The sequence below is a fragment of the Hyperoodon ampullatus genome (assembly GCF_949752795.1).
Source record: "Hyperoodon ampullatus genome assembly, chromosome: X".
NCBI classification, from domain to species: Eukaryota; Metazoa; Chordata; class Mammalia; order Artiodactyla; family Ziphiidae; genus Hyperoodon; species Hyperoodon ampullatus.
Window position 1 is genome coordinate 96,449,177 of NC_136913.1, and position 27,095 is coordinate 96,476,271.

The window sequence follows — 27,095 nt, forward strand, 5'->3', positions numbered from 1 at the left end:
ATGTTTCAAGCGTAACGAATTGTTTTTCTCCAAACATTCCATGCTCCCTTGCAAGTCCCTGCACTTGCACACGTCATTCTCGTTGCCTGTCACTGTTGGTCCCTCCCTCCTTCATTTGGCCAATTGTATTCATCCATCAGGTTTCGGCTTAGACATCACCTCTTCCAGAAAGCTTTCCCTGACCCCAGGGATTGGGTGTACCTCCTTGGTGTCTAACAGTTCTCTGTGCTTATTTCTATCAAATCATTCACTCCACATAGATTTTTTTTAATTAAAATCAAATTATGAACAAAGCTTCCAAGATCTCTGGGGCAATATAAAAATGTCTAATAGTCATGTCACTAAAGGTCCAGAGGGAACAGAAAAAGGAATTGGTGCAGTAAGTAATTTTTGAATAAATAATTACTGAAAACTTCCCAAACTTTGATCAAAGACATATATTTACACATTCAAGAACTCAGTGAACTCCAAACTGTATAAACATAAAGAAAATCACTCCTAGACAGATAATAGTACTGGTGAACACTAAAGATAAAAAAAAAAAAAACTTTGCAAGAAGATAGAGCAAAATGAAACATAATATATATAAAACAAGAATTTGAATACTGTGGATTTCTCATCAGAAACCACAGAAGGCAGAAGAGAAAGGAATAATGTCTTTAAATCGCTTAAAGGGAAGAACTGTCAAACCTGAATTCTATATCCAGCAAAAATATTCTTCAGGAATGAAAGCAAAATAAAGATATTCTCAGATGATGAAAAACTAAGAGAATTCATCAACAGATCTAAAAGAAATGCTAAAGGGAGTTCTTCAGGGTGAATATAAATGATACCAAAGAGAATCTTGGAACTTCAGGAATAAAGACGCAAAACAGAAATAGTAAATATAAAATACTATTTTCCTCCCCTTAAGTTCTTTAAAATATGTAGGACTGTTGAAAGAAAAAATTATAACATTGTCTGGAGGAACTTTTAATCTATTCAGATGTAATACCTATGAAACTTTAAAAGATTAGAAGGGGATGGTAAAGTGGTTATAAGGCTCCACTTCTTAAAAATTTATTTATAGTAAAATTCAGTTGAGTTTTGAGAAATGCATAGTCGTGTAACCAACGAGACAACTAAGATACACAATAGTTCCAAAATTATGAACCTAATCATTACTCCCCAAATGTTCCTCTAGTCACTTTGTATTTCTTTCTTCCCTCCCCTCCCCACCTCCCCAGGCAACAAATGAGAAGTTTTATATCACTACAGAGTAGTTCACATTTTTGAAGTTTTATGTGAACGGAACCAGGCAGGATGCACCCTTTTTTTCCTGCCTTCTTTCAGCCAGCATAATTATTTTGAGAGTCATTTATGTTGTTATCAAATAATACATATTGATACGTATTAGTGCACTGGATTCCTTTTGGGAAGACCAAGTCTACTGACACATTATATGTGTTCATACGTACATATACACATGCGTATGTAAGTTACAGAGGTAAAGATTCTGAGAGAAACATTTGGTATTTGTACAGTTCTTGGTACAATATTATGGATACACAGCTGGTACAGATGTAAGGAAGATGTTACCACTTTCTGGGGGACAGCATATTTTTACGGAAAAGTTCAAGGTTTAGGAGTCGAATAGACATTATTATCTGATTAATAATCATTATATGATTACTGACTAACAACCCTGAGTTGTTACATATTTATGTGTTATTTATCCTCTCTGATGTGTGATAAATGTTATTTATCCTCTCTGTTCCTTCATTTCCTTATTTTTGTAAAACAGAGATAATAACACTTCATATGGTTGTTATGTGAATTAAAATGAGATTACATATATAAAGCATTGAGCATGGAGTCTGACACATAGCAGACAATCAAAAACGTGTTAGTTCTTTTTCTTTTCTACCTTTTTTTTTTTACATCTTTATTGGAGTATAATTGCTTCACAATGTTGTGTTAGTTTCTGCTGTATAACAAAGTGAATCAGCTATAAGTATACATATATCCCCATAGCCCCTCCCTCTTGAGCCTCCCTCCCACCCTCCCTATCCCACCCCTCTAGGTGGACACAAAGCACCAAGCTGATCTCCCTGTGCTATGTGGCTGCTTCCCACTAGCTATCTATTTTACGTTTGGTAGTGTATATATGTCCATGCCCCTCTCACTTCGTCCCAGCTTACCCTTAACCCTTCCCCGTGTCCTCAAGTCCATTCTGTACGTCTGCGTCTTCATTCTTATTTGGGGAAAAAATTTCTCATCCTTAAAAAGTGGTAGAGCGTTTGAGCTTAATTATAATATCATAGTGCCATCTGGTGACCATATAGAACTATTACATTATCTGTATCAGAGACTTCATTTCTGAAAAAGTTCTACCACATCTAAATGCCTGTCTTTAAGAGGTCATCTCTAGTGTTCTCTGGCTTAGTATTGCAGGGACAGGGAATGAGGACTGTGCTTGAGGTCAGTTCTCCTGAGCTTGGAGATGCCTCCCCTGTCTGGGCATCCTGTCCTGTCAGGAGGAAGAACTCAAGGAAAAAGGAGAGGTGTTTCCCTCCTAGCATAACCCTAAAATGGGCAGATGACAAACTAAGTGTGGAAGCAAGTGAATAAAGTCTTCACATCCATTCTGCTCTCAGGGATATGGTGGGAGGGAGGATGGTATTGTCTCCTGTTGGAAGGCCTGCCCTTGAACCATCTGGCCACTGTAGCTTTGGCCTTGAGTCCAATCTCAGAGGGGTTTCAAAATCATGTAACCCCTGATATCACACAAATACCCCTAAATATGGACTAGAAAAGGGCCCCCTCTTCATTCTACCAGCCCCTCCCCCACCTGGATGAATACAGCCAAGGCCTCTGCATCCATCAGACTTAAGCCTGGGCTCCAGTTGCAGGAAGTACCCCTCCTCCCACCCCCACCTCAGCCACTCTTACCATCTCTCCTGTGCCACCAAATCAAGTCAAGACTGGTCAATTTATTAAACGTGAACTTTATTGTGATTTAGATTATGTAAGGCAGTGTGGTGAAGGCACTGCAGAAGTTAGACTGAAAAACATGGTAGGAAAAGGAGCGAGCTAAGAAAATTACAAAATTTTTTAAATGATCGCGTGCTGGACTAGACTAAGTATACTACAACTATTTCACTTTATTCGTCATTGCAGAAGCGTTGAAATATTCTAGGAGGTGGAGCTTGGGGGATGGGGAAAGGCTTCATGGAGGAGGTGGCATTTATGCTGGGCCTTGAAGGAGGGGTAGAATGTTGATAGAGGAGATGGAGGGAAGAACATTTCAAAATGACTGACTCTAGAGAAAATTCTATAGAAGGACTGAAAAAAAAGAGGGCAAACAAACACCCCCAGGGAGTGAACATTCCCAACTGGGAGAAAAGCCTGAGGGGTCCCAAGCCCCCCAGATGGGGTCTTCAGTACCAATGATATCAGGAGGCACAGGACAAGGGCTTGTCTGTAAACCTAGCAGCAGCAGGAGGTTTCACATTTGCAGTCAGGGGCCCCAAACTGGCTGGACTAGGCCTCGATGGAGTCTCTCGTCCTTTTATCCTGCGTGGTCCTTATTCATCCTTCCTCTTGCCCGCTGACTGCCTGAACGGTAGTTCGTGCGCGCCCACGTGCACGTGTGTGAGTGTAGGTGTGTGTGGATGCATGGGGGACCGAGGTTTTGTCTCCCACTGCAGCTTCTTCCACTTTTCCCTCTTGTGGCACACAGCTGGCTTCCAGGGAGCTGGAGCTCGGGCCCTTCCCACTGTCTGAGCCTCACAGAACTCCAGCTCTTGATTAAGCACCTAGGAAGCTTCCTCAATATGAAGGTAAAACCTACCGTTGGGGGGTGACTTGGGTCAGGGCAGGACTACACTTTCCAGAGGTGGTGGTGGTTGGTGGTGGTGATGGTGGTGCCGGCGTAAGGGCTGGGGATGTATAAACAGGCTCTGGCTGCTGGGTAAAAGGCTGCCGGGACACCTGTAGTGTTCAGTCAGGAGCTGGGATGTCAGGCTAGACCTGCTTGGCCTTGATCACCCCTCCGCCTTCCTCAACATGCTCTACAGGGGAGACATTTTGGGCACCTGAAAACAGCTAAGACATCAGTAGGGTATCCAGGCTGTTGTCGTTGTCCTGCATGAATTTCACCCCCGGAAGCCCCAGAGATCTTTCCTTGGCCAACATCTGTCTGATCTCCAGATAGGACTGTCACCTCCCCCTGTCCAGCTGCTGGAGGTATATAGGTTATGTAGCTACTTACGCTACTCAGATGAGGAGGCATGGGGAACTTATCAGAAGAAAGGAAAAGTAAACTACTGTGAATTTCTTTCTTTCAAAAGATTATGAATCCTAGATAAGATCTAGCATCTGACAGAAAATAAAAGGATGGGAAAGCTCTGTCAGGATTCCCTGGAGCTGGAGATTTAGAGCTCAGTGAGATCATCACTGGAAATAACCCGGAAGCTGATGTGGCCTTGTTTAACTTTGGCAGTTGGGCCACCCTTCTTACGCAGGTACAGGGACTTCAGATCACGGCAGTCACTGGGGTCAGCATCCAGAGTAACCTGCCCCAAGAACTGATCACAGAACTTTCGTCTGTTCCAGACCTGGAGAGACAAGTCAAGAAAGTGAAGATGAGTAACCCTCTGTAACATTGGACTTTGCCGAGTGGCATCTAGAACCTAATGCCGGGCTTTGAAAGGTCTGTTTAAAAACCAAGAGACTGTATTTCCTGATACCTCTCTGGCTAAGGGGAAAGTACCTCAAAGAGTAGAGACGAAAAGCCACCAGTCAGAGTTCAGAATCAACCTTGACCTATGAGATGGCCGCCGAAAGGCAGCTGGTCAGAAGCATTAAGTCAGAAAAACAGCCAAACCACAGTGCTCCATTCTGAGCAGCAGGGCGAGGGTCATGTGAACTGGCATATACTTCCCCACATGGGATTTACAGTACCTGTGTTAACATGTGTATCTGCCAGCATGCGGGCTTCTGCCCACAATGAAAGAAACAGAGGAGAGGAGATTTAGGATGGAGATTCATAAGGAAGCGAGTGATTGTGCCTGGTAGGAGGTGTCTTCGAGTACAAAACAAACAAACAAAAAACCAGGATAAGCCTTGCTCTGTATCCTAGACACCAGTGAGGCACTTGGGATCATCCAGTATCTCGTACTGAATATGAGCCACCTGAGGGTCCCTGTTCACATCCTTACCTGCACTATAATAGGAATGTCAGTGGTCCTTCTGTAGAAAATGGCCTGGGTGTCAAAAATGGCATGAACAGTATTCTTTTGGACAGGAGAACGGACTTCCTCCTTTCCACACTTGATGACCAAATATGGGTTTACAGCTGGAACAAAGTAACATTTATTTTTAACACAGTGATTAAAAGTCCTCTTTCTAGGTAGTCAAGAAACTATCTCACTAAGTCTATTCTGGGACTTTTAGCATAACACCTGGGTACTAGAATGACCTAGGACTTTGGTTCCTATTTCCCTTTTCTTTTCTATACTTTATATAGGGATATAGAAATGAATATTAGATAGGCCCTTGTCCAAAGACTTTTATATCGCATTTTCTCTTTTTTTAAATTGAAGTATAGTTGATTTACAGCATGGTGTTAATTTCTGCTGTACAGCAAAGTGATTCAGTTATACACATATACATTCTTTTTAAAATATTCTTTTCCATTATGGTTTATCACAGGATATTGAATATAGTTCCCTGTGCTATAGAGTAGGACCTTGTTTATATATATCCCATTTTCCTACCACGGTTGACAGCCATTCTGACTTTTCTACACAGAAAACACCACTGTAGAGAATCATGTGTGACCATCTTTTCTAACCATATATGCAATAAATGAAACTGATTTTGCTTTCCCAGACACCCCCGCAGTTCTTACTTTCATTGGCATACTTCTTCTCCAGGCCCTCGGCACTGTGCACTGTGATCTGGGTGACAACCTTGGGGTAGCCACGAGCCAGATTCCAGCAGGACATCTTGGGCATGTCCAGAGTCAGCTCCCTGGAACATCAAAAAGAAGACACGTCATCCATGACGAATGCCCTTTGATGAGGAGATAGGCTCGCCAAAGCGGACCCTGTTGTTGAAAAACATGAAATGCCAAGTGACCTAGCCCATTCCTCCTCAGACATGGCTTATATTTTATGAGTCTGTTTTCCTTTCCCCTTGCTTTAAGGCCCAGCAGATAAAGATCAGAGTAGGCAGGGCTGGGGTGAAAAGGTAGCTTTGGTGACCCAGCACTCAGAACATAATAGAGGAGCAGTGAGGAGTGCCAGCTGTTTAAGAGAAGAAAGAGTCAGCCAGAGAACAGAAAATAAAATATAAGTGGAAAAGCTTAGGCTATAGGCCTGTTCTCCTTAAATGGCAGCTCAAAGCGCTGAAGCTCTGACCTCCACAGGGAACTTTGCACAACCCACACCACTTTGAGAAATCTTTCTCCTGCCATCACTGCAGTTAAATCTGACTTGAATAAGTTGTCCCTTTAAGTGTCCACCTAGGGGAAGAGGGCCAAGAGGGTTAGGACTGGAGGCAAAGCACAGAATGGGAGTTGGCAGGGCTGGCCAAGGAAACGGCACCTGAGCTGGACAGGCACTTCAGAGAAGATTCTCAAGAGAAACTCGCTGGTGCGGCCATGCTGGAACATAGTTGGGACAAGCACGTAGTTGCCCTTCTTCAGGTACTTGCTCAGAAACACGGTGCGCGTGTCAATATAAGTGGAGGTCCCCGCACGCTCCTGGATGTACAGGTGGTGGAGGCGGAATTTGCGGTTCACCTCCACCTGGAAATGCAAGAGAAGGAGATGCTCCATTGCACTCAAATCATAGTTTTTGCGTTTGAAGATCCTAGCTCTTCTACTTTCTTTATCCCTCGACCTTTCTTAATCCCCCTAACCCCAGGCCGTCCTAATTTTGACACTGTTTGCCATTATTCTCTCTGCTCCAAAGGCCCATTCTTACCTTGAAGAGCTCAAAGCCGATGATGTAATTGTCGGGTCTTCCCATGCGGCGGTAAGTGCGCAGGTCCTTTTGCTGCAGAGACATGATGACCTTGTGCCCATCCTCGGGCACAGTGAAGATGTACTAAGGGAAAGAGGCCAGCAAGGAGCTTAGTTAGCACTTCTGTTTCAGATGAGCCAGCTCAAATTTCAGGGAAGAAAACTCTACCTTGTGAAGCACAGACTTGGGTTATGTTCTGGGCTTTGCCATTGACTTGCTAAATGCAGATCCTAATGTTTGCTTCTCCCTATGGCATTCAGCATGTGTTGAGAGAGCCAACTTCATACCTAGGCCTTTGATGCCAAAGAGGGTATGCTTTGTTTTAATAAGTTATTGGTAGGATCTTGGGTTTTTTAAAATTGTCCCCTTGTGGGCTTCCCTGGTGGCACAGTGGTTAAGAATCTGCCTGCCAATGCAGGGGACACGGGTTCGAGCCCTGGTCCGGGAAGATCCCACATGCCATGGAGCAACTGGGCCCGTGTGCCACAACTACTGAGCCTGTGCTCTAGAGCCCACGAGCCACAACTACTGAAGCCCGTGCGCCTAGAGCCCGTGCTCCGCAACAAGAGAAGCCACCGCGATGAGAAGCCTGTGCACCAAAAAGAAGAGTAGCCCCAGCTCGCCGCAACTAGAGAAAGCCGGCACACAGCAACGAAGACCCAATGCAGCTGAAAATAAATAATTTAAATACATACATTTTTAAAAGATCTTATAAACTGTCCCCTTGTTTTTAAAAGCTGTACACAGGAAAATTTGAGAATCAACAAAGACAGAAAGCATCCTTGCTTGACTTAACCTGACACTGCAGCATTCCCCTAGGCTAGCCTCCTATTGCCAGCCCAGATGCATGACTTGTGGAAGGGGCCGGATCCATTTCCTTGGTGAACTGACGCTTTGCTGTCACCATCTTAAGGATGCTGCAGGCCTGTTCTAGAGACTTCCCAAACATCATCTGGGGAATCATGGTGCCATTGGGAAGTAAGACTAAAAGGCATCAGATTTATTTCTCTCTCCCCCAACCCTCCCACCAAGAAACAGGAAACAGATGCAGAAATATGCACTCACGAGGCCCCCGTCGGTTCATCCTGCACAGACACTTAAACAGTGAAGCCAAAAAGCCCATTTCCCCAGTTTGGTATATGTTCCTGATAGTTAAAGTATTTCCAGGGCTGTAAATGAAGGGGGGTGGCAATAGGAGCTTTCTTTTCTTTAGGGACAATTAAGGTGGAAGGAATGGAGAAAACTATGAGTTAAGTAAATCAGCCCACCAGCTTTAGTATCCTTCAAAATGGCTGGCCAATGAAGCTCATGAAAAGAAAAGACACACTCATGTGTAAGGCTGCAATATAGTCAGAAGTCTTGTCTCCTGTGGTTAGCTCATCAGCACATTTGCAGATAAAACCATCAAGGTTATTATAGGCTCAGGCTTTGGATGTTTGGATTTTTTGCTTTGGGGTGTGCCTGGGCTTGACCTCTAATGTGTCATCTGGAATAGCATTGTAATGGGAGATGGATGGAACGGGGTCATTGACAGGGTAGCGATTCAAATCCTGAGAAGAATGACCTGGTATTCTAGATGAGAAAAGGGAGGCCTAATGATGGGGTTCAGAAGAATCACCTGCATGAGAAAGAGGACACATATAGTAAATGCATACCCAAGAGACCAATTAGACAGTAAAGAAATGAAAAAGAATTGAGAAAACGTCAGGGAGCAGATCCTTTCTCTCTAATGTGGGACCATCACAAGGAAGCAGGGAGTGTCAAAGCATACCCAGCAATATGGTCGGGAGAGAGGCAGCCAGAGGAGGTGGCTTGGATTTGATAATGTCACCAAGTCATGTCTCTACAAAGAGACACAGTCTGCTTTACAGGCACCTGAGCCAATCCCTATGCATCTTGGTTGATGTATATTACACAATAGCTGCAAATGGGAGAACTGATGTCAAAGAAATACTCCCAGGTGAGACCTGGCTTCCTATTGCCTTGATAACTTGAAGGCAAAGAAAAAGAATTTGATTTAAACCTGGGGATTCTGCAGGAAGGTATCACGGTTGTTATAGCAGCCTCCTGAACGGTTCATCAGGGGATCATCATCCACAGTCCAGCATCCCACCACCGATTCCAGCTCCTTGCGGCCAAAAATAGGGTTGTTCACATTGCGACAGACATTCAGTTCATGGAAGATGCGGCAAAAGTCCTCCAGGCTCATCCTGAATGGAAGGAAAGAAATGAAGATGATACTTAATACTTACCCCTGCAGTTCCATGTGGAAGCCCCAATTCCCTTTAGCACAGAAAACCTCTACTCACCAAAACTCTCCATCATCAGACATAACAAGCCCCAGGTTCTTGCGATCTGCTGCAGTCAGTTGCTGCCACTCTTCAGAACTAAAGGCAAATGAACAAAGGGATAAGCCATTATGTTTGCCATTGACTTCCTACAGTAAGCAGGATGTCAAAGGGACAGAATACATGAGGACTGGGACAGCTTTGTCTCACCACCAGCTAAGTCACAGGCCCCATAACTGAGAAGGACCCACAGATGTCACTAAGCATTGACAGCCCACTAGCAGTCTGGAGGGATGGAATTGGGAGAACGTATAGGGCCTTGGGGATGCAGCAATCGAAGTGGAAAGCCACTCACATCTCACTCCAGGGCCCACTCCATTCTTGTCTTCCCAAGGGGTTCCTCAGACGAATCATGTACAGCTTCTCAGTACTGAAGACCTCCACGAGTCTTTCTCCAAGACGGATCTTGCGAATATCAGTCATGGTGTACGTATGGCCCTTCAGTAGACCCCAATCAGTTTCAACTTCTCGTTCCTCCTGATTGGGAAACTGAGAGCAAAGAAAGATACATAAGGGCACAAGAACTGGGAGATCCAAGGCTTGGCTCTTCCTCTTCTTTGATTGGTTTACCCGAGTATGGTTGAAACTAGTTCTCTTATGCAGATAGAAATTTGATCCTGCCACCTAACCTGACACAAAGCAAGCCAAGGAAAGGAAATAAAAATTTAATATAACAACTCAAACAATTCAAATGACCCACGGTAGTACACTGATATGAAGAGCATTGAAATTTGTTGGGGTTGGTTAATTCTTTGAGCAAACAGCTATAACCGCCACACCCAGGAGCAGAGGCAGAAGGAATAATTTAGCATAGACTATTTACATCAGCTTGGATGCTACATCGGCCTCCAGCAGGATGACTGGTACGAAAGGATAATAGGTTAAAGCTCCTTAGCCTCTGCGCCAGGGCTCAGTGCCTATTGTTAGCTTTCTGAGTTTCATAATGACTTGTCCTGGATCTCCAGGGTAAGGGTGATGTTCTCCACTAAATGTCGTGGTCTCCTCTGCCAGAAGTGAGCAAAGAGTGGTTTTGGTGAGTACAAACCTCAATGAAGCAACAGATCAGACCTCCTTTGGTAAATGTTTTGTACAGTTCTCCAAACAGCTTGTACTTCTCCTCAACGAGCTCAGTGTATCTCCCCTTCTGCACGTCCACAGTTTCAGCCAGTGTGCCAGTGAAGTCCACGATGATATCAGTAGTGGTCAGACCATCGAGGGCTTCATAACAGCCAAGCAGCCTGGGGGCAAATATACAAAGTGATCTTTGTAGAAGTATTTTTCCAGGTCAAGGACATCTTGTTCCCCCAAGTTAAAAGTCCTTGCCCAGCCAGGCTTTACCAGCTAGCTTTTCTCTAGGTACAAAATGAGAGATATTTTGAGAATTTAGTCAGATTTCTAGGTTTAGACTATGTTGACTAGGATGGTCCATGCAGAAACTTCTTTCTACAGGTAAATATTAGACAAGGAGAAACTCTGCGGCCATAATGCCATGAGATCTGTAGATCAGCAGCAGGAAGAGGGCACCTGGGAGCAGTAAGGGCTTAATGGAAACTGGAACAGCTGATTTCTTTCTCATTTGGAACTAGGGAGGGCCATTCCCAGGTCCAAAGCAATGCCTTGGATCTGACTGATATCCTACCCAATTTAAAGCCGAAGGCTAAGCTGGGAGAGCATGAGTTCCCAAGGATGAATGTGACCTTCCTTTCCTTGTGTAGCCTGACCACTGACTAGCCAACCCCCCTCCTTACTTGGCATAAGCTTTTTCCAACAGAGCATTCCAAAACTCATTCATGGAGGTGGAGAAGGAGAAAACGAGATCTCCATTGATGGTGGGCAGCAAGTCATCAATCACCACCTCGGTCCATTCTCCAAAATGCCAGAAACGGAAGCGAAATATCCCAGCATATTTATCTAGTTTTCGAGGGTCCCATTCCTGTTCCTTATGGTTGGGAATTGTCTGGAAATATAAGAACATTCAATCAACTTATTCACCAGACCATATCCAAATATTGAGATTACAGTTGACTTCTGGCAAATCCCATGTGGCAACAGGAAGCACACCAAATACATTTGGTTTGGGTCTAAGTAGGAAGTCCCTGGTAGGGCATTTTTTTCTGCAATTTTTGCTCCCCCAGTTCAGTTTTACTGAGGATAGTATTACCATGCTTGCCCTGAATACACACAGGGTGACTGGGGCCAGCAAGTTATGGGTTAAATTATTTACCACAGTTAATCTACAAACTCGATCATGAGAGACTGTCTACATAAACATATTCGTGGTTGCATATTTAACCACATAAACAAGGCATTTTAAAAAGCAAAATCAATCAAAACACAAGGCCCCCTGTGGTTTCAGTTTTTAAAGGTCCATCCTAGAGAGTTCGTGCAGATTCTATAGACTATAGATTTTATTCACACCTTGAATAAAATTACATTTGGGAAAGTCTCCTTTTTAAATACAATTACACATTCATCTTCTAAAATTGTTATTTTCTGAAGAAAATGCTCTAATTTTTCCCAGGTCAACACTTCATTGCCTTGAACTCCGCCTAAATGCCAAAGGAATTTTTGTACTCTTATAATTTATTAGAACCTTTTCAAGGATCTAGTTCCACCTTTCTCACCTTTTCTTTTGTTCGTATCTGTCAGTGACTTCCTGGCCCCCAGTGGCTTTTTACCCCAGTAGGTACTGAGAATGCAAGTATGCAGAGCTACTGAGTCAAAGTGCTGCAAGTGACAAAAGATCACCTAATATGTGTGACAAAGCAAATAGAGTAAAATGTTAATGGTAGAATCTAGGTGAGTAAATGGGTGTTGACCGTAAAATTCTTTCAACTTTCTGTATTTGTGAAAATTCTCATAATAAAATTGAGGGAAATCACCTTCAATCATTAATACTTCTGACTTCAGGAATTAAACAATCTGAGACAGTTACGAGCTGACTTTTCCTAAAGTTACTAAAGAAGACAAGAAGGTGGAAACCGAGTGAGGTTGGTACCTTTGTCCAGTTAGACTCCTGAACAGCCAAACAGGAAAACGCAGAGACCATTGGCTTGTGCCCCAGTCTCCCTTGGGTCAGCTGGTGGTTGCTGATATTGCCCACAATCAGACGGGGGTCATCGCAGATGTCCTGTGGATACAACAGTTGGTTCTAAGAGTCTGGGAAGTGTTCCCCACGGGTCAGTGTGAGCTCAGCTAGGCAGGACAGACTTCACAGATGAGGTAAGGTGGAAAGATTACCAGGACTTCCACAGGTAGGAGAAAGGAAAGGTTTGGGGGGTTGTGGAAACAAACACAAAGCAGTAGCTCATCAAGACACAGGAAAAAGGGTCATGTGGGAAGGTGACAGGAGAAATGGAAGGAGAGGATGCGACTGAGACAGGATGAGACGTGCTGGTGGGAGCCCTCAGACATTGAGGCTTAGAGAGTTTTCACTGCAGCAGTGAGTTTGTAAAGAGGAGAACGAGGGATTAGCACATTACATTCTGATCCTATTTGTCAGGATGAGATTTTCTGAAGCGACTGTGCTCAGATGGGTGATTGCACTTAAAAGACAAGGCCTGATAGAGGTGGACATTAATGCTTCTCCCTCTCCAGAAAAATGAGTTAGGAGACCTTATACATGAAGCCCTTTCCTAACATAAAGCAAAGGCAACAGCGGTGTCCATGCAACAAGATTTCCCCACATCTTTGGATGAATACAGATGGCAGCAGCACTAACAGCAGGTGGTAATAGACCGCGTCTAGGACACTTTAACACATACTCTTTTCCCACAGGCGATGTTCAGAACCTGGACAGAGTGGGGGAGGTATTTGTTTGAGGCGTATGTGTCTGTCTTTCCCCAACATATCATTAGCTGTGCCATTCCCACTGCAAGTAGGAAAATGAGGCCCAAATAATACAATTCCAGCACAATGTAATGGAGGAATTTTCAAAGTATAATCAATGCCTAAAGGAAGGATCCCCAAAATTTCCCTGGTGGTAGACAAAATAATTTGAATAGTGGTGGTAATGTTCACGCTGAAGCCTTAAGAATGACTAGAGTTAGCAGTTGGACAAGGGAGAGGTATGGAGGCATAAGGAATAGAGAGACAGTCATGGACAGAGGTATAGTCACATACATGACACCATATAACTGAAGACACGTTTGTGTGACTCAGAATATCAGCCCTTGCAGAGTTCAAAGGCAGGAAATACCAATGAAGTCTTGGGTAGATGGAGAGAGCTTCGTGGAGGAGGCCGTTGGCCAGTACCTTGACATTTTGCTTACCCAGCAGAAATAAATCCTAGTCTCAAATGGAAAGAAAATCTAGACATATATCCTTTAAAAAATTATTAAATAGAGACAGCTATATTTTTCTGGTTCTCAAACCTCTTTTTTTTTAATGGACATAATTCTCCTTGATGAAGGGTCTGGTCTACAGAATGAAACATTCCATATATTCTTTAAAAGCCAAAATAACTCTGGAAAGGAATAGGCATTCTGGGCAAGGACAAGTCCAAACTGAAGATTAATTGGTCATCCCTTTGCCAAAAGGAGAGTTAGGTGGGTTGTTGTCAGCTTTGGTTTTCTGGTCTTTTTTTTTTTAGATGCATGGCTGGTGTCTCATTACTTTTTTGTCTTAGGAGAAGACTTCTATCTTACTAAATTTTTTCATGCGTTGGGAGCTGCCTGTTTTTTCACTTATTGAACATAAAGCAGGTGTGTTGAGTGGATTTAATCCTGATATTCTTTCTCTTCTTATTGTTTCTTCGCCCTTTCTAAGATGAGACGAAACACAGTTTTTCCTTTCTGAGTCCGGCATTACCATTTTATTTGTAGCAAGATGTAAAGTTATACAGTGATTTCTGGGACTTAGATGATGCATATAATAGTTTCCAAGCATGAAAAAATAATAAAGTGAACATCGATATGTGGAAAAGTGTGTTTTTAGATTATTAAGGTAAATTATTTGCTGGTTTTATGTAGAGTTATTAGTGGTTGGGGTTACATTACAGTGTCTTGATTTTCCACAAGGCTTTAATTCGCAGCAGGGATCTAGGCTCAGCAAACACGTTTGGCATGTCAACTTCTATTTAAGACCTAAAGGATCATGTAAATAAGCAAAAAGACATGGAAACAGAACTCAAATTGAGGAACTGGATAATTATTCTCCTGTCGACTAATGTGAATGTGATTATACATATATATATATATAGTGTGTGTGTGTGTGTGTGTGTGTGTGTGTAATCATGGGAGAATATACATTTGGGCAAAAAAAACACCTTACTTTCTATTTCCTCTCATAAACTGGCCCATGCCCCAGTTTTACTTCACCACTCTTCATACATGATGGATGGCTATTCAACAATGTGTTTTTAAAAATGAGTTAACAGTCCATAGACTGTCAAACCTGGAAGGAATTTAGAGACTATTTAGTCAACCTGTTTATTTTACAAATGAGGAAACAGGCTCAGAGAAGGGCAGTAACTTGCCTCTCCTGTCATTTAGCTAGTTAGTAGACCTAGGATTAAAGTTTTAGGTTCTTCACATACAGTTAGAGAAGGAACCTCTAGACATCAGCTGGTTCATCCTTTTGCCTTTAAGTTGATCAATGGTCACCATGCAAAGGATAATACTGTGAAGCTCTTCAGGGGTGGAGATGCAACTCATTCTCTCAGTCATCCATCTCAGTGTTTTATGTCTCTTTGCTTAATGCTCACCTAAAAGCTCTCCATCATTCTGGAAGACTGGCTTAACTCATGTCTTAGCTTTTGGTTCTAGGCTAGATATCACCAGTGTGCTTTAATCTCCTCAGTTTCATCCACTAAATATGAATCAAACTCTTATGTATGTCAGCACCATGAAGTGAAGCATGGGAGAACATTTTTATTAAGCCACATTTTTTTTTTTACCTCTTTAAGGAAATGAAAGACTAGAAATAGCTAAGGAGGTAAAAAGGGTAAAGGGTAATGAGCCAATGCAAATCTAACAGCCAAATGGACTTTTTGGTGACAAATTTGAAAACAATGAAATGGATATTTATTGAATTTTCCCCTAGATTTAGACAACTGGCTATAATTCCTGCGGGAGTAAGGAAGTAAGGCTGGAGACATTTTCCTCTAAGTCAAAGCTGGGATGCAGAGTGCAGATGGGACATTTCAGCCCAAGCTCTGCTGAAAAAGTAGGGAGTGGAGTTGGAGGAGAGGTCACAGCTCACATAGTCACATATTTGGGTGGCTTGAGAGGTAGGGAAGATTGCTGAACCTCTAATGGTTCCCAGCTGTGTTGGCCTAGTCGACATGATCCTTGAACTGGGCTGTTTGTCAAGGCAAAATAATTTCTTAGGGGGAAAACACACAACTAGGAAGTCAAGCACCAAGAGTAAATCCAGGAATGGTCTCTGCAGACTCCCATCCCTGAGCCAAAGCCTTCTATTGATACAAGCAAAGCAGCATCTCTAGGAAGTATGTTCTCTTAGCTGAGCATTGAGAGATCCTCCCATTGTCCTTACCTCACCTCCTTTCCCAGAGACCTCTGGGTGGGGGGAGGGAGGCATACAGTTATAAGCCTTGGAGCCCCACACATGTCACTCTATGTGGCTCTCTTCGCACCTACCACATCCACATATTTAGCAATTTTTTTTTACACAGGTGAAATTTGCTGACAATAAACATTGAGGTCCAGGGTAAACCTCAAGAACCACAGTAAAATGAAAGGCTGCCTAGAAAACCAGCAGCCAGAAGAGTGGAGGCATTTCAAAAGTGCTATGAGCAGTCTAGCAGTCCCATGGGGATGGGGACAGTGTGGACACTTACAAGTGAGGCCGGCCCTGCAGTAGGTACATTAGGACTAAGCCCAAGGCTCTAAGTCGTCCCAGAAGGCCCAGGGCTGCCATTCAGGGCCTGAGGGCTTTATCAGCTAGTCCAAGCAACCATTATCTTATCCTTAGAAAATTGTACCATCTCCAGACACGGCATTTATAGGTGGACCTCGGCTCAGGGACCAATGTTGAACCACCTGCACAAGGAGTCAACTTTACTTGCTGGGGAGTTTTGCTTCTGCATGACGATCTTGTCATTGGTAAAACATTCTCTTCCTTCCTAACCCCTCCAAGGAAAACTCAATATGGAACCATAGAATAATATCTTAAGCCCAACTTCCACCTCCAAACTGGACAAGCAAGTCACTACAGAATTCTCTTCTTCTTTAAACCTTCAGACTTCTGCAAGGAGACTCCAGGTGTAAATCCCAAACTGCTTTATTGGGAAAAATTATATATCCGTGCAATGGAATACAGTTCAGCGATAAAAAGAAACAGATACATGCTACAACGTGGATGATCCTTGAAAATCATGCTAATCTAAAGAAGCCAGTTACTTTTATGATTCCATTTTAAGTGAAATGTCCAGAATAGGCAAATCTAGACAGAAACCGAAAGTACATTACTGGTTGCCTGCGACTGGGGGGAGGAGGGGTTTACTCCCTGCCAATGTGCACAAGGAATTGTATTGGGATGATGCAACTGGTCTAAAACTGGATTGTGGTGATGTTTGCACAACTCTGTAAATTTATCTTAAAAAATCATTGCTTTGTATACTTAAAGCAGCTGAATTTTATGGTGTATAAATTGTACTTTGATAAAGCTGTTAGCGTTTTTTAAATTCAGACTCTAAAATAAATAGGACAGATGGCAAGAGTATTGGCCTATTCAACTCTTTTCGATTGTGTCAACAGAAAAAAACACTTAGGACTATTCACGCGGAGGGACATGATCTCTGGGAAGAAAAAGAAATTCATGAACAGTCTAGGCCAAAACTACTCTACAGAGGTGTCCCATTCAGCTGGGTGTTGGAAATTTCTATTAGCACAAAGAGAGAAATATTTCCTCCTTTATCGGGGCCCCTCATATGCAATCTCTCTCTGCTTCTAATGTCCCCTTCTCAACCAATCCCTCCCATTCCTCCCGCCTTTGCTTTAATCCAGAACCTCATCGGCCTCTTCTCGCCCAAGGTAGTGAAAAGACCTGGGCAAGGGCCATGGTAGTGGAGGCTGAACTCAAAACTTGACCAGGAGAGCTGCCAGATCTTGTATGGGTGCCCTGGCTTCCTCCACAGCTGACTGTGCAATCCCCAAAAGGCCTTGCTCCATTTTAGCAGGAGAATAGCTGTGTCTGACTCGAAGACACGATTGTAGCTGGGTATGAGTCAGTCAGGAAAAAAGCCAGAGGCGGGTAGGAGGGGAGAGTCGCTGGAGAAGAGATTTTCTGTGGGAATTTGGTGGCTAGATTTCAGCCTAAAAATCCTACCTGCTGTCTTAGGATCACACTGTAACTCAGGGGAACTCAGCTCTTAGAATCTGCTAAGACTTTATATGTTGAAGGTCCAGGAAGACAGGAAAGCCCAGGAGGACAGGTCTCAGGCAATATAGCTGTATACCCAGGAAGCTAGGCCAGTAGCTGGGGTCATTGGACCAATGGACGTGTTAAGGGGAAGGATCTTCCTCTGAAAGGTATGGGCAGATGAAGTGGCACCGAACAATTGCAAAACACTCTCATAATCCCTGCCTATCTAAAGTGCCTCCTTAGGACACAGCAGGGAGTGGCAAGTGGGAAGGAGAGCTCAATCCTGCCCTAGGATGGTGGCGCTAGACTGCAGTTGGTTGGTTTGATTAGCAATGGTGTTTACAGACATGGAGGCTTTGCAACCCAGGAGGGAAAGAGACAGAAAATATCTGGTTAATCGTGCTTCTTTCATTTTAGAGACTTTAGAAACTAACCCTGTTTGAGTATGAGGCGAGGTGGCATGCCAAGGGACAAGATGTCTGTAAGCTTCCCTGCAGATGAGGGTCTCAAGCTTGCCAATGAAGCAGGTGAGTCCAACGACCCATCTGGTCTTCCTGAGCCAATTTAGAGAGGCCTAGGGCTGTCTCTTGGCTTTCCTGATGGGAGGCCAGAGAACTTTGACATGGTTCTTGCCCCTAGACTTGGCCTCCACTCTGGCTGGAGAGGAATCCCTGGCTTTTTGAAGAGACTCAGATGGCGGTCCGGAACCTTGTTTTTTCCCCTACTCCCCACAAGAGTCCCCCACCCCAACCGCTCCAATCCACCATGATCTCCTTTTCTTCAAAACCCTGTATGATTTACTGGCTATATGCCTGAAAATAGCATTTCCTCTGTGCAGCAGTAATTTCTTATTTAACTCTTCGATAGCTCAATATCCATCTCGTCAGCTGGAATGGGAGTCCCTCACCCCAGGCCTCGTCTGTATCTTGCACAGAGGCTGGCATAGAGTAAGCGCTCGATGAATGCTTCTCAACTGACTCTCTCTTTGGGCCTAATTAAGACTAAGCTCAGAGTATGTTCTCAAAAGGGAGAGTCTGGATCAATTAATGGGTGTACAGCATCAACACAGTGAGGGGGAATGTGAGAACTTACTGGAGGGAAGCTACCTATTTTACCAAAAGAGACAAGAGCAAATCTATCTCCCTGACATGGCAGCATGGTAGAGTAAAAACTAATACAGGCTTTGGAGTCAAACCTGGATTCAAATCCCAGCTTGTTAGTAGTCTGACCCTGGGAATATTCTTACCTCCCCTCTGAGACACAGTTTCCTCATCAATAAAATGAACATAGTATCTACCTTTATTTTTTACACCAGGAAAAAAGAATTACATCAAAGTGGTTTTTAAGATACCTACCTTACTAAGCTATAGCAAATTAGGATGAAATGAAAAAATGTATAGAAAACTCCAAACACAGTATCTGGGCCCATAGTAGGCATGCCCTAAATGCTTATGCCTTGTTCTACCCCATTCACTCTCTCTTTCTGACACTCCCTCACCTTGGAAAGGGTATTGCTTGCCTCAGAGGCAAGATGGATTATTGCAGTGGTTATTAAGTTTTTTTCCTTCCCTGCTAATTCATCTAGGACTCAATCCACAGAATTTGGAAGATGAAGGCAAAGGACAAAGGACTGAGCCAAGATGGGGGAGGGAGGATGTGTCTAAAGACGGGCCAATACAGGAAGCACTGTTGGCTTGGTTCACATCAGGAGAATGGCTTCATGTTCGCTTGCGATTTTACTGTCCATCAGATCTCCTGCCACCTCGTCCAGGACCTCACCCCCAGCCATTATTCCTTCTTTCTTCTGTGTCTTTAACTTCTCCTTCTTTACTATTTCCTCCTTAGCCTATAAATATGTTCAAGTCTGTCCTATTTGTAAAAGACATCCTCCCCCAGAAACCCTCCCTCAATTTCCTGCCTTCTTTTCAGCTACTTCTGCCCTATTGATCTCCTTTCTTTCATAGCCAACCATCAAAAAAGAGTGGTGGCCCTCATTATCACCATCCATTCATAAGAGTGGCTCCCAAACAGCATATTTCTATTTTCTCCATGCATTTTGGGGAAAAAATCTTACCTCTCTCCATACTGAATTAGTGGCTAGTGAATTCTGCTCATGTTTTCCAGATTTGTATTGCAGGTCAGTGATCTACAGGGATGTCAACAACTGGAGGCACAGAAACTGAGCAGTAGTGTAATCTTCCTTCTGATGGAGAGAACTTCTCCAATTCTTATATTCTCAGTGGCTATCATACTTTATGGGCAAAAATGGAGACATGTCCTCTGAGTCACATAGAAAACAAGAGCCTTGACGTGACCCATGTATCTTGGCACCCCCTGGTGGCAACCTACATAAACAGAAGTAGCTCTTGTAAGAACTCCCTTTAGGAGTTCAAGCTGTGGAAATTGTTCATTGAAGAAGGCGAACCTTGAGTCGCTGACTGAGATGGTTCCATAATAGTGCATAAAAAAGGTACATCATGAAATAGGATCAGAAGGTCTTCAGGATATTGTGAAAGTCCAAGAATTTGCATTTCATAACAGCTCTTGGTGGCTTATATACCTGGTCACCCACTTTGGGAAGGAGGCCAGGTTGAATATCCTTCTATCTAGTCATACCCTTTAGATATAACCAGGTTACTGTTTATTCTCCAGATTCCAACATCCTATCATTTTGCACATTGACCTCCCACTCATGTAGGACTTGTAAAGGGCTTCTGAGACCTGCTTTAGAGACACAACATACAGATGTTCCACAGAGAACCATAGTAGCTATGAATAGGTGGTGAAAGAGCTACAATCCTTCTTGGATCCCACTTTGCTAATTGTGGGAGAATACAGACGATGGTATCCAAAGAGCAGCAAAGAAGTCTCCCTCCCCCAATTCAAACTCCATCTTGTCCCTGTTGAGTTTATTTCATTTATGCTCACCATATAAGTTTTTCTCTTCAATGGCCTGAGATTATCTTGAAGTTGCTGTCATAGGTAACTCAGTAAAGAAACAAGAGTATAGTTGCTTTCTGAGTTACCATATTTACTCAAATGAACTTCCAAAAGAAAACAAGCATGGTATATCTCTTTTTTGTTCTTTCTAAATTACTAAATCTGATAAAATGTGACTAAAATTCAAGATTCCTCAAGTTAGAGCCAGAAACACAAATCCATAAAACTTCCCATTTTAAAGCTGTCTGCTGGGAATTTTTAGGGTAGTGAAAATATTCGGATACTATAATTATGGTTATATGTCGTTATACATTTGTCCAAACCCATAGAATGTACAACACTAGGAGTGAACTCTAATGTAAATTATGAACTTTGTGTGATTATGATGTGTCAGTGTAAATTCACCAGTTGTAACAGAGGTACCACACTGAGAGGGGGCATTTGATAATGGGAGAGGCTCCTTATGTCTGGGGGCAGGGAATACATGGGAAATCTCTATACCTTCCTCTTAATTTTGCTGTGCTCTAAAAATATAAAAAGGATACTATGCTATAAAAAATAAATAAAGTTGTCTGCTAAACTGGTCTATATGCAGTGGGCTGTGTGAGTGAAATAGTGGATCAAGTAGATTTATGATGAAAGAGATCAAGAGGGAAACAGAAATTGAAACAACAAAGTTACCTGGGGCCGTTTCCACACCACCTTCCCAGGAAGCAGTCGGTTGTAGAAAAGTGAATCATTCTCAGGCAAAAAGGCTGGATCACAGAAAAGTCTACCATCCCTGATGCATTCCTGCTTCAGTTCCTGGTACTTCTGGTTTTTGAAGAGCTTCAGAGGAGGACCCATAATGTCAAACTATGTCTAGAATGAGAAAATTGTTGTTATTGAAGGAAGAAGTTCTCAAGTCTTTTAAAGATTCCCTGAGATTAGACAAACAATTGTCATCCCAGTGATTTATTCCCAGAGCTGGGCACCTCAGTTTTAGCTTTAAAGGAAAAGTCACCATTTTCAGGGAAAGAAGAGCCCAGGGTCTGCAGCAAATTAGTTTGGGGTTTGGGATAAGGCATCTAAACCACTTCTGGGTCTCAGTTTCCTCATCTCCCAAATGCAGTAATATGGGCCTTAACAATCTTATTGGAAAAATAGATAATAAACGTTAAGATTGCTAGTTAAACGTGAGTCATTATAATTTAAAGGGCAATCTTCCATCTTCCACTGGCAGGGAGGAGTTCAAACACAGAACAATTCTAAATTTGAATAGAAAAGGCGTAAATCGCTTTACTACATTCAGAATAATTTAGTGCCCTGAAGGGCCACACACTTTGTGCTTGAGGGGAGAAGCAGCCGCTTTCAGTTCTAACAAGCCCATTTACACAATTCCTTCCCTTTTATCATTAAAGAAGTTTGTGTTTTTATTACTGGCCAGGAAGACTAATGCAAGAAACAGAGCTTAGCAGATGGCCTCCAAAGACAAGGAAAGATAGAAAGATTGTATGTATCTTTCTTCTTCAAAGTCTAGTGTGCAATCATTTGCCCACCATAAAAGTCAGACTCCGAAATTCAGTTACACTAATTTGGTGGATTCTTAACCCGTGTCAATACACTGTTGCTTTCTTTTCTTAAAAAAAAAAAAAAAAAAAAAAAAAAAAAAAAAAAAAAAAAACAGGGCTTCCCTGGTGGCGCAGTGGTTGAGAGTCCGCCTGCCAATGCAGGGGACACGGGTTTGTGCCCCGGTCCGGGAAGATCCCACATGCCGCGGAGCGCCTGGGCCCGGGAGCCACGGCCGCTGGGCCTGCGCGTCCGGAGCCTGTGCTCCGCAGCGGGAGAGGCCACAGCCGCGAGAGGCCCACGTACCGCAACAAAAAAAAAAAAAAAAAATGAAAACAACAAAACAACTCTCACATGGCTATACAGAGAATTAATATAGTGGCTCTTCAGGCAATGTCTGTCAGAGTGGCCCACACTCAAATGCCCCTGACAACTGGTTTTTATGAGGATAATTTGAAAGGTAAATTTGATTTTAAATAGCTTTGGGGTGATAATAGGGTTTTCAATGACTTTGCTTGATTCACAAAGATAGATTTGTAATGATTTTAATGATCCTCTGACAGTCAACAGTAAATAGAAGGGGGCTGTAAAATCTATATGCACCAAGTATTTCAAAAATATATTTTAAGGATAACTGTGTCTATATTCTATGATTACATGAGGGTTGAAACAAAAAATCTGGCCAAGGTCAGAGTGCCTGCTAAAAAATGGACGAAAATTTTTTTTAAAAGGCTAATTAATTAGCACTTTAAAGAATATCTGTGTAGGTAACACAGCTCAAAACTCAGTTAATAATGAGGCAGTTGCTATTTTATAAAAAGTGTAATATTTATCAGACCTCTCTACTATCTTACTTCCTGTTCCTTTAGTATTACATTGAAATGCCTTACTGGTAAAGAAGTCTCCCCGTTTGAAAACCATAAAAAAAAAATTAATTCGATGTTATTTGCAACCTACAATGTATGTAAACAAACTTACCCTTTCTCTGAATCCAAGGAATAAGAAGCTGAAAATAACCAGTTTTTCCATAGCCTTGTTTATTGGCAATTGTTTTTCAAATGGAAGGCTACAGGAAACTGCAAGTACTGAAATGCTTTCAGTCATCAGATTTAAGTCTGTCCACGGGTTTTAAATATTAACGTGTATTTCACTGTGTTTGAAGTCGTGGACAGTATCAGTAATAGTTTTCCATTAAGCAGCATCAGAGCCAATCTGAATGTATGCCCAGGCTCCTTTCTGGGGCATTTAACAAATGGACCCCAATTTTTACGTGTGCTCAAACTTACAACAAACCCTACCGTGCCTCTTGCTTTTCCTGGAAGGTTGGGTGGATTGCCAGAGGCTGGGAATTGCAAATGGGAGATCATCTGGGACAATTAGGATATTTAGTTTCCCAGAGCCTCCTAGTCCTTGAACATTTTGGATAAGTGAGCATTTCCTGTTCTTGGGAAGGCCCGCTGCTGCTGCAAGTCTACCTTGTTACCTAGTAAAATGGCGAGGCAGGCAAGGAGCCTGCAAAGGGAATCCCTATTATATAAAGAGGTCTGTCTACAGATAGAAACAGCATCAATTGAGAAGAAAATCAAGTTTGATTTTCAAAACCGGTATGATTCCAGTCGACTTTATCAGAGACAGAATGTACAGCTGGTGCAGATAATTCAAGCTTTTTGGGTGAGGGCACATGCATTTTGGGGGCACACAGAAAATAAGGAATAGCGAGCAAGAGCCTCAACTTTGACAGGCATTCGTTAGAGTACAATTGCAGTCCCACGCCCCGTCGGACTTGCAGAGTAGAATTGCCCCCAATTTCTGACTAGGTAGCAGAAAACTATATCCCATTTGCTGTGACCTTGGTTTCTTTGCGCCTCAATTTTCTCAACAGGGGAGCAGGGTTATTTATCTTGCCCTCCTTACACTGTGGCTCTCCCTAATGAGATGGTTAGTGTACAGGTGTTTCGAATAAGTAGAAAGGGCTCCATAAGTGCAAGATACACACTGTAAGCCCTCTCACTGCCTGGCACAGAGCTAGGTACCCAGCCATTGTTCAGGAAATATTTGTGGAATGGATGAATGTCTTATGTAGAAAATTAATGCTTGTGTGGCAATTTATTGTTTGAAGGGTGCATTTCAGCTCATGTTCGCTTCATGGCAGCCATGTTTTGTAGATGTTATCTGTGCCCTTCATTTTGTATCTCCAGAAATGGCAGCTCAGACAAGGGGCAGCTAGAAAATGGCGGAGCTGACTCAAAGCCTGGTCTGTGTTAACACCCGATTTAGTGTACAGCTTTCTATCACACCACACTGCTTCTTTTGCTCACTGCCTTCTTAAAGAAGGGATTTTTTTTTTTAGCTCAAATGAGCAAAACCCTCCAAAGCAAACATGATACCTAACTTTGAGGCATTCTGCCTAGAATTCATTGCCGGGGTGGATATTGAAAAGGTTCTTTATTTCCATGGTTTGATGAACATGGGAGAATTCGAACACTTCACATCTCAGGGCTCATCAGTTAAGTCTCAGAAAACTTTTGGAAACTCAAGAAATTTGTCTTGGGTTTGTCATCAACAACTTGCCCTGTCAAGGCATAGAAGAGTGGAGAAGGGAATGTTCCTTCTTTGCTATCTTACTGTACCCAGCTATGAAGACAAGAGAGCCTTTAGGTTAAAGACCACATATACGAAAGTCGGTAAACAGAAGCAAAGCTGGGGTTTTGAGTATCAACCAAAGAAGGCCTCCAGCTAACAAAGGGAACATGCACATTTAAGAAGGGGGACCTTGTGTCCTGAGGGCTAGTATTATGGGTGGTTGGGTGAAAAAGAGTGTGGAGTTTTGTACTGAGATAATGGTCTTAAGTAAGAAGTACTGTTTGAGCGGGGATCCTCCATCCAGAGAGAATGAGGAAGGCCGTGTGGACCAAAGCTAGTGGGAGGGGTGGCTCCAGGGTGTGGTGAGTTAGGAGTTGCCAGGGAAAGTTGAGGGAGCCTGCCACGTGGAACACGAGGCCACAGTTAGGAGAGGGGGCTTTTGCTACTCATCGGTCTAGAAAGCTTGGGAAGCTGGACAAAGTCTTAAGAGGAAAATCACTTGTTCTTTACCTGTGGGTCAGCCTTAGAGTAGAAACCAGATTTTGCTCTTAAAAATGAAATCTGCCTCAGTTTACTCAAGAGAATTATGATCTGATAAGGGGAAATCCAGTCTGAGGTTTACAACCTGCTTTCCATTGCAGGGAGTGGGAGGGCAGGGGATGGCATTTAAGGGGGAGAGAGGGAGAGAGTGTTGTTCCTGGCTGGTTTCTCCTTTTCCCCAGTTTCCCCCTTGTGTTCTACTTGGGGCAAAATCGGAGGTCAAAGCAATTAGGAGTTTGCAGAGCAAAGTGAATACAGAAGACTTAACTCTGCCCTGGCATGAAGTAGCAGCCACTTTCACCACAGTCGGGGGAACCTATCCTCACCCCTGGGGGTGGTGTGATGAGAGAAGTGGGGCTTGGATAAGGAGAAGTAATAAAAATTCAGCATCCACATTTTACCCAGAGAAGAGTGCTTCCCATGTCTACACAGGCAGAAGCATAGCCACACCTTAGAGAATGCATCTACCAAGGAACGTATGGTTCTTCAGATTCAAATTGTTGGCCTGATATTCTGAGGTCTGAAAAGGACCGCAAAAGTCCTCTGATCCAGTCTTATATAGAACACAACTACTCTGCCCAGAGAGAAGACCCTGTTCAAAGAAATTCCAAGAAAAAAGAGTGCACAATTTCCTTTAATTCCACTGCTGCAGAACTCTATCAAAAAATGAAAAGCAATTCAAAATCATGAAAAGAGCACACATAGTCAGGAGATCCAGTCCCAAATACCATAATTTAGTGTAGATAACATCTCTGTCCCTCAGTTTCCCCATAAGAGCAATGGGAATAAAATGGCTGCCCCATATACACCTCAGGGTGTTATTGGGGAGATCTAACAAAATTAGGAATGTGAACATGATTTTTTTTTTTTTTTTTTTTTTTTTTTTTGCGGTACGCGGGCCTCTCACTGCTGTGGCCTCTCCCGTTGCGGAGCACAGGCTCCGTACGCGCAGGCCCAGCGGCCATGGCTCACGGGCCCAGCTGCTCCGCGGCATGTGGGATCCTCCCGGACCGGGGCACAAACCCGTGTCCCCTGCATTGGCAGGCAGACTCTCAACAACTGCACCACCAGGGGAGCCCCTGAACATGCTTTTTAACTATTAAGGATAAGACCAATATAGGGCAGTAGTATTAGGAAGCGCTCGTTCTAAGCAAGTTAAATCCCTTTTCTGTCCTTAGTGGAAAATTAGGAGATTTGATCACATACTTTAAGTAAGACACACACAAACATTTGAAAGACCAATATAAAATGGCCCCTCTACCATTCAGTAGCTCCTCTCTCTTCCACCTCTCCATTTTGGCTGACTTGCCCCACTACCCCTTTTATTTTTCCCTCTTGGCTGGAATAAGCCCATTCTATAAGTCTAATTTTATAGCCTTGAGAAAATCTAATTCCAATTTTTCTAGAATGTTACATTGGATGGACTCTTAGAGATAGATCACTTAGTCCGGTTCCTTGCTTTTACAGGAAGGTGAAGGGACTTGTCCAAGGTTGCACAGTTAGTGACAGAGATAGCACTAAAACCTGGACCTCCTGACTCGTTTTACCACAATTAAAAAAAAAAGGGGGGGGTGGAGCATGCCAACACAAAACCTCAAGACATTGCTTTTGAAAATTCTTATTGTCCTCTTCTTACAAGAACGCACTTAGGAGTTTTGTTTTTGAATTGCTGTCAGAAGGTGAGATGATTTCAAATTAAGGCTAATCAAAGAAACGCAGTTTTGGGGTCACAAAGGGGCTTTTTCTGCTTTGAATTTAGGGACTGAAAACTCCCAAGGATACGGAAAGCCTGCTTTTTAAC

General features: G+C 43.0%; 1 protein-coding gene across 1 annotated transcript; it reads right to left on the reverse strand.

Annotated features, from left to right (window-relative positions):
- Positions 1-4,415: 4,415 nt before the first annotated feature.
- Positions 4,416-21,469, reverse strand: CAPN6 (calpain 6; the record flags this gene model as incomplete). Its single annotated transcript, XM_079727639.1, has 12 exons — positions 4,416-4,598; positions 5,202-5,338; positions 5,894-6,015; positions 6,591-6,793; positions 6,972-7,094; positions 9,034-9,220; positions 9,320-9,397; positions 9,654-9,847; positions 10,404-10,596; positions 11,107-11,315; positions 12,357-12,488; positions 21,305-21,469. The coding sequence occupies 12 exons, from the start codon at positions 21,467-21,469 to the stop codon at positions 4,416-4,418; spliced, it is 1,926 nt and encodes a 641-aa protein (XP_079583765.1).
- Between the last annotated feature and the right edge of the window lie 5,626 nt (positions 21,470-27,095).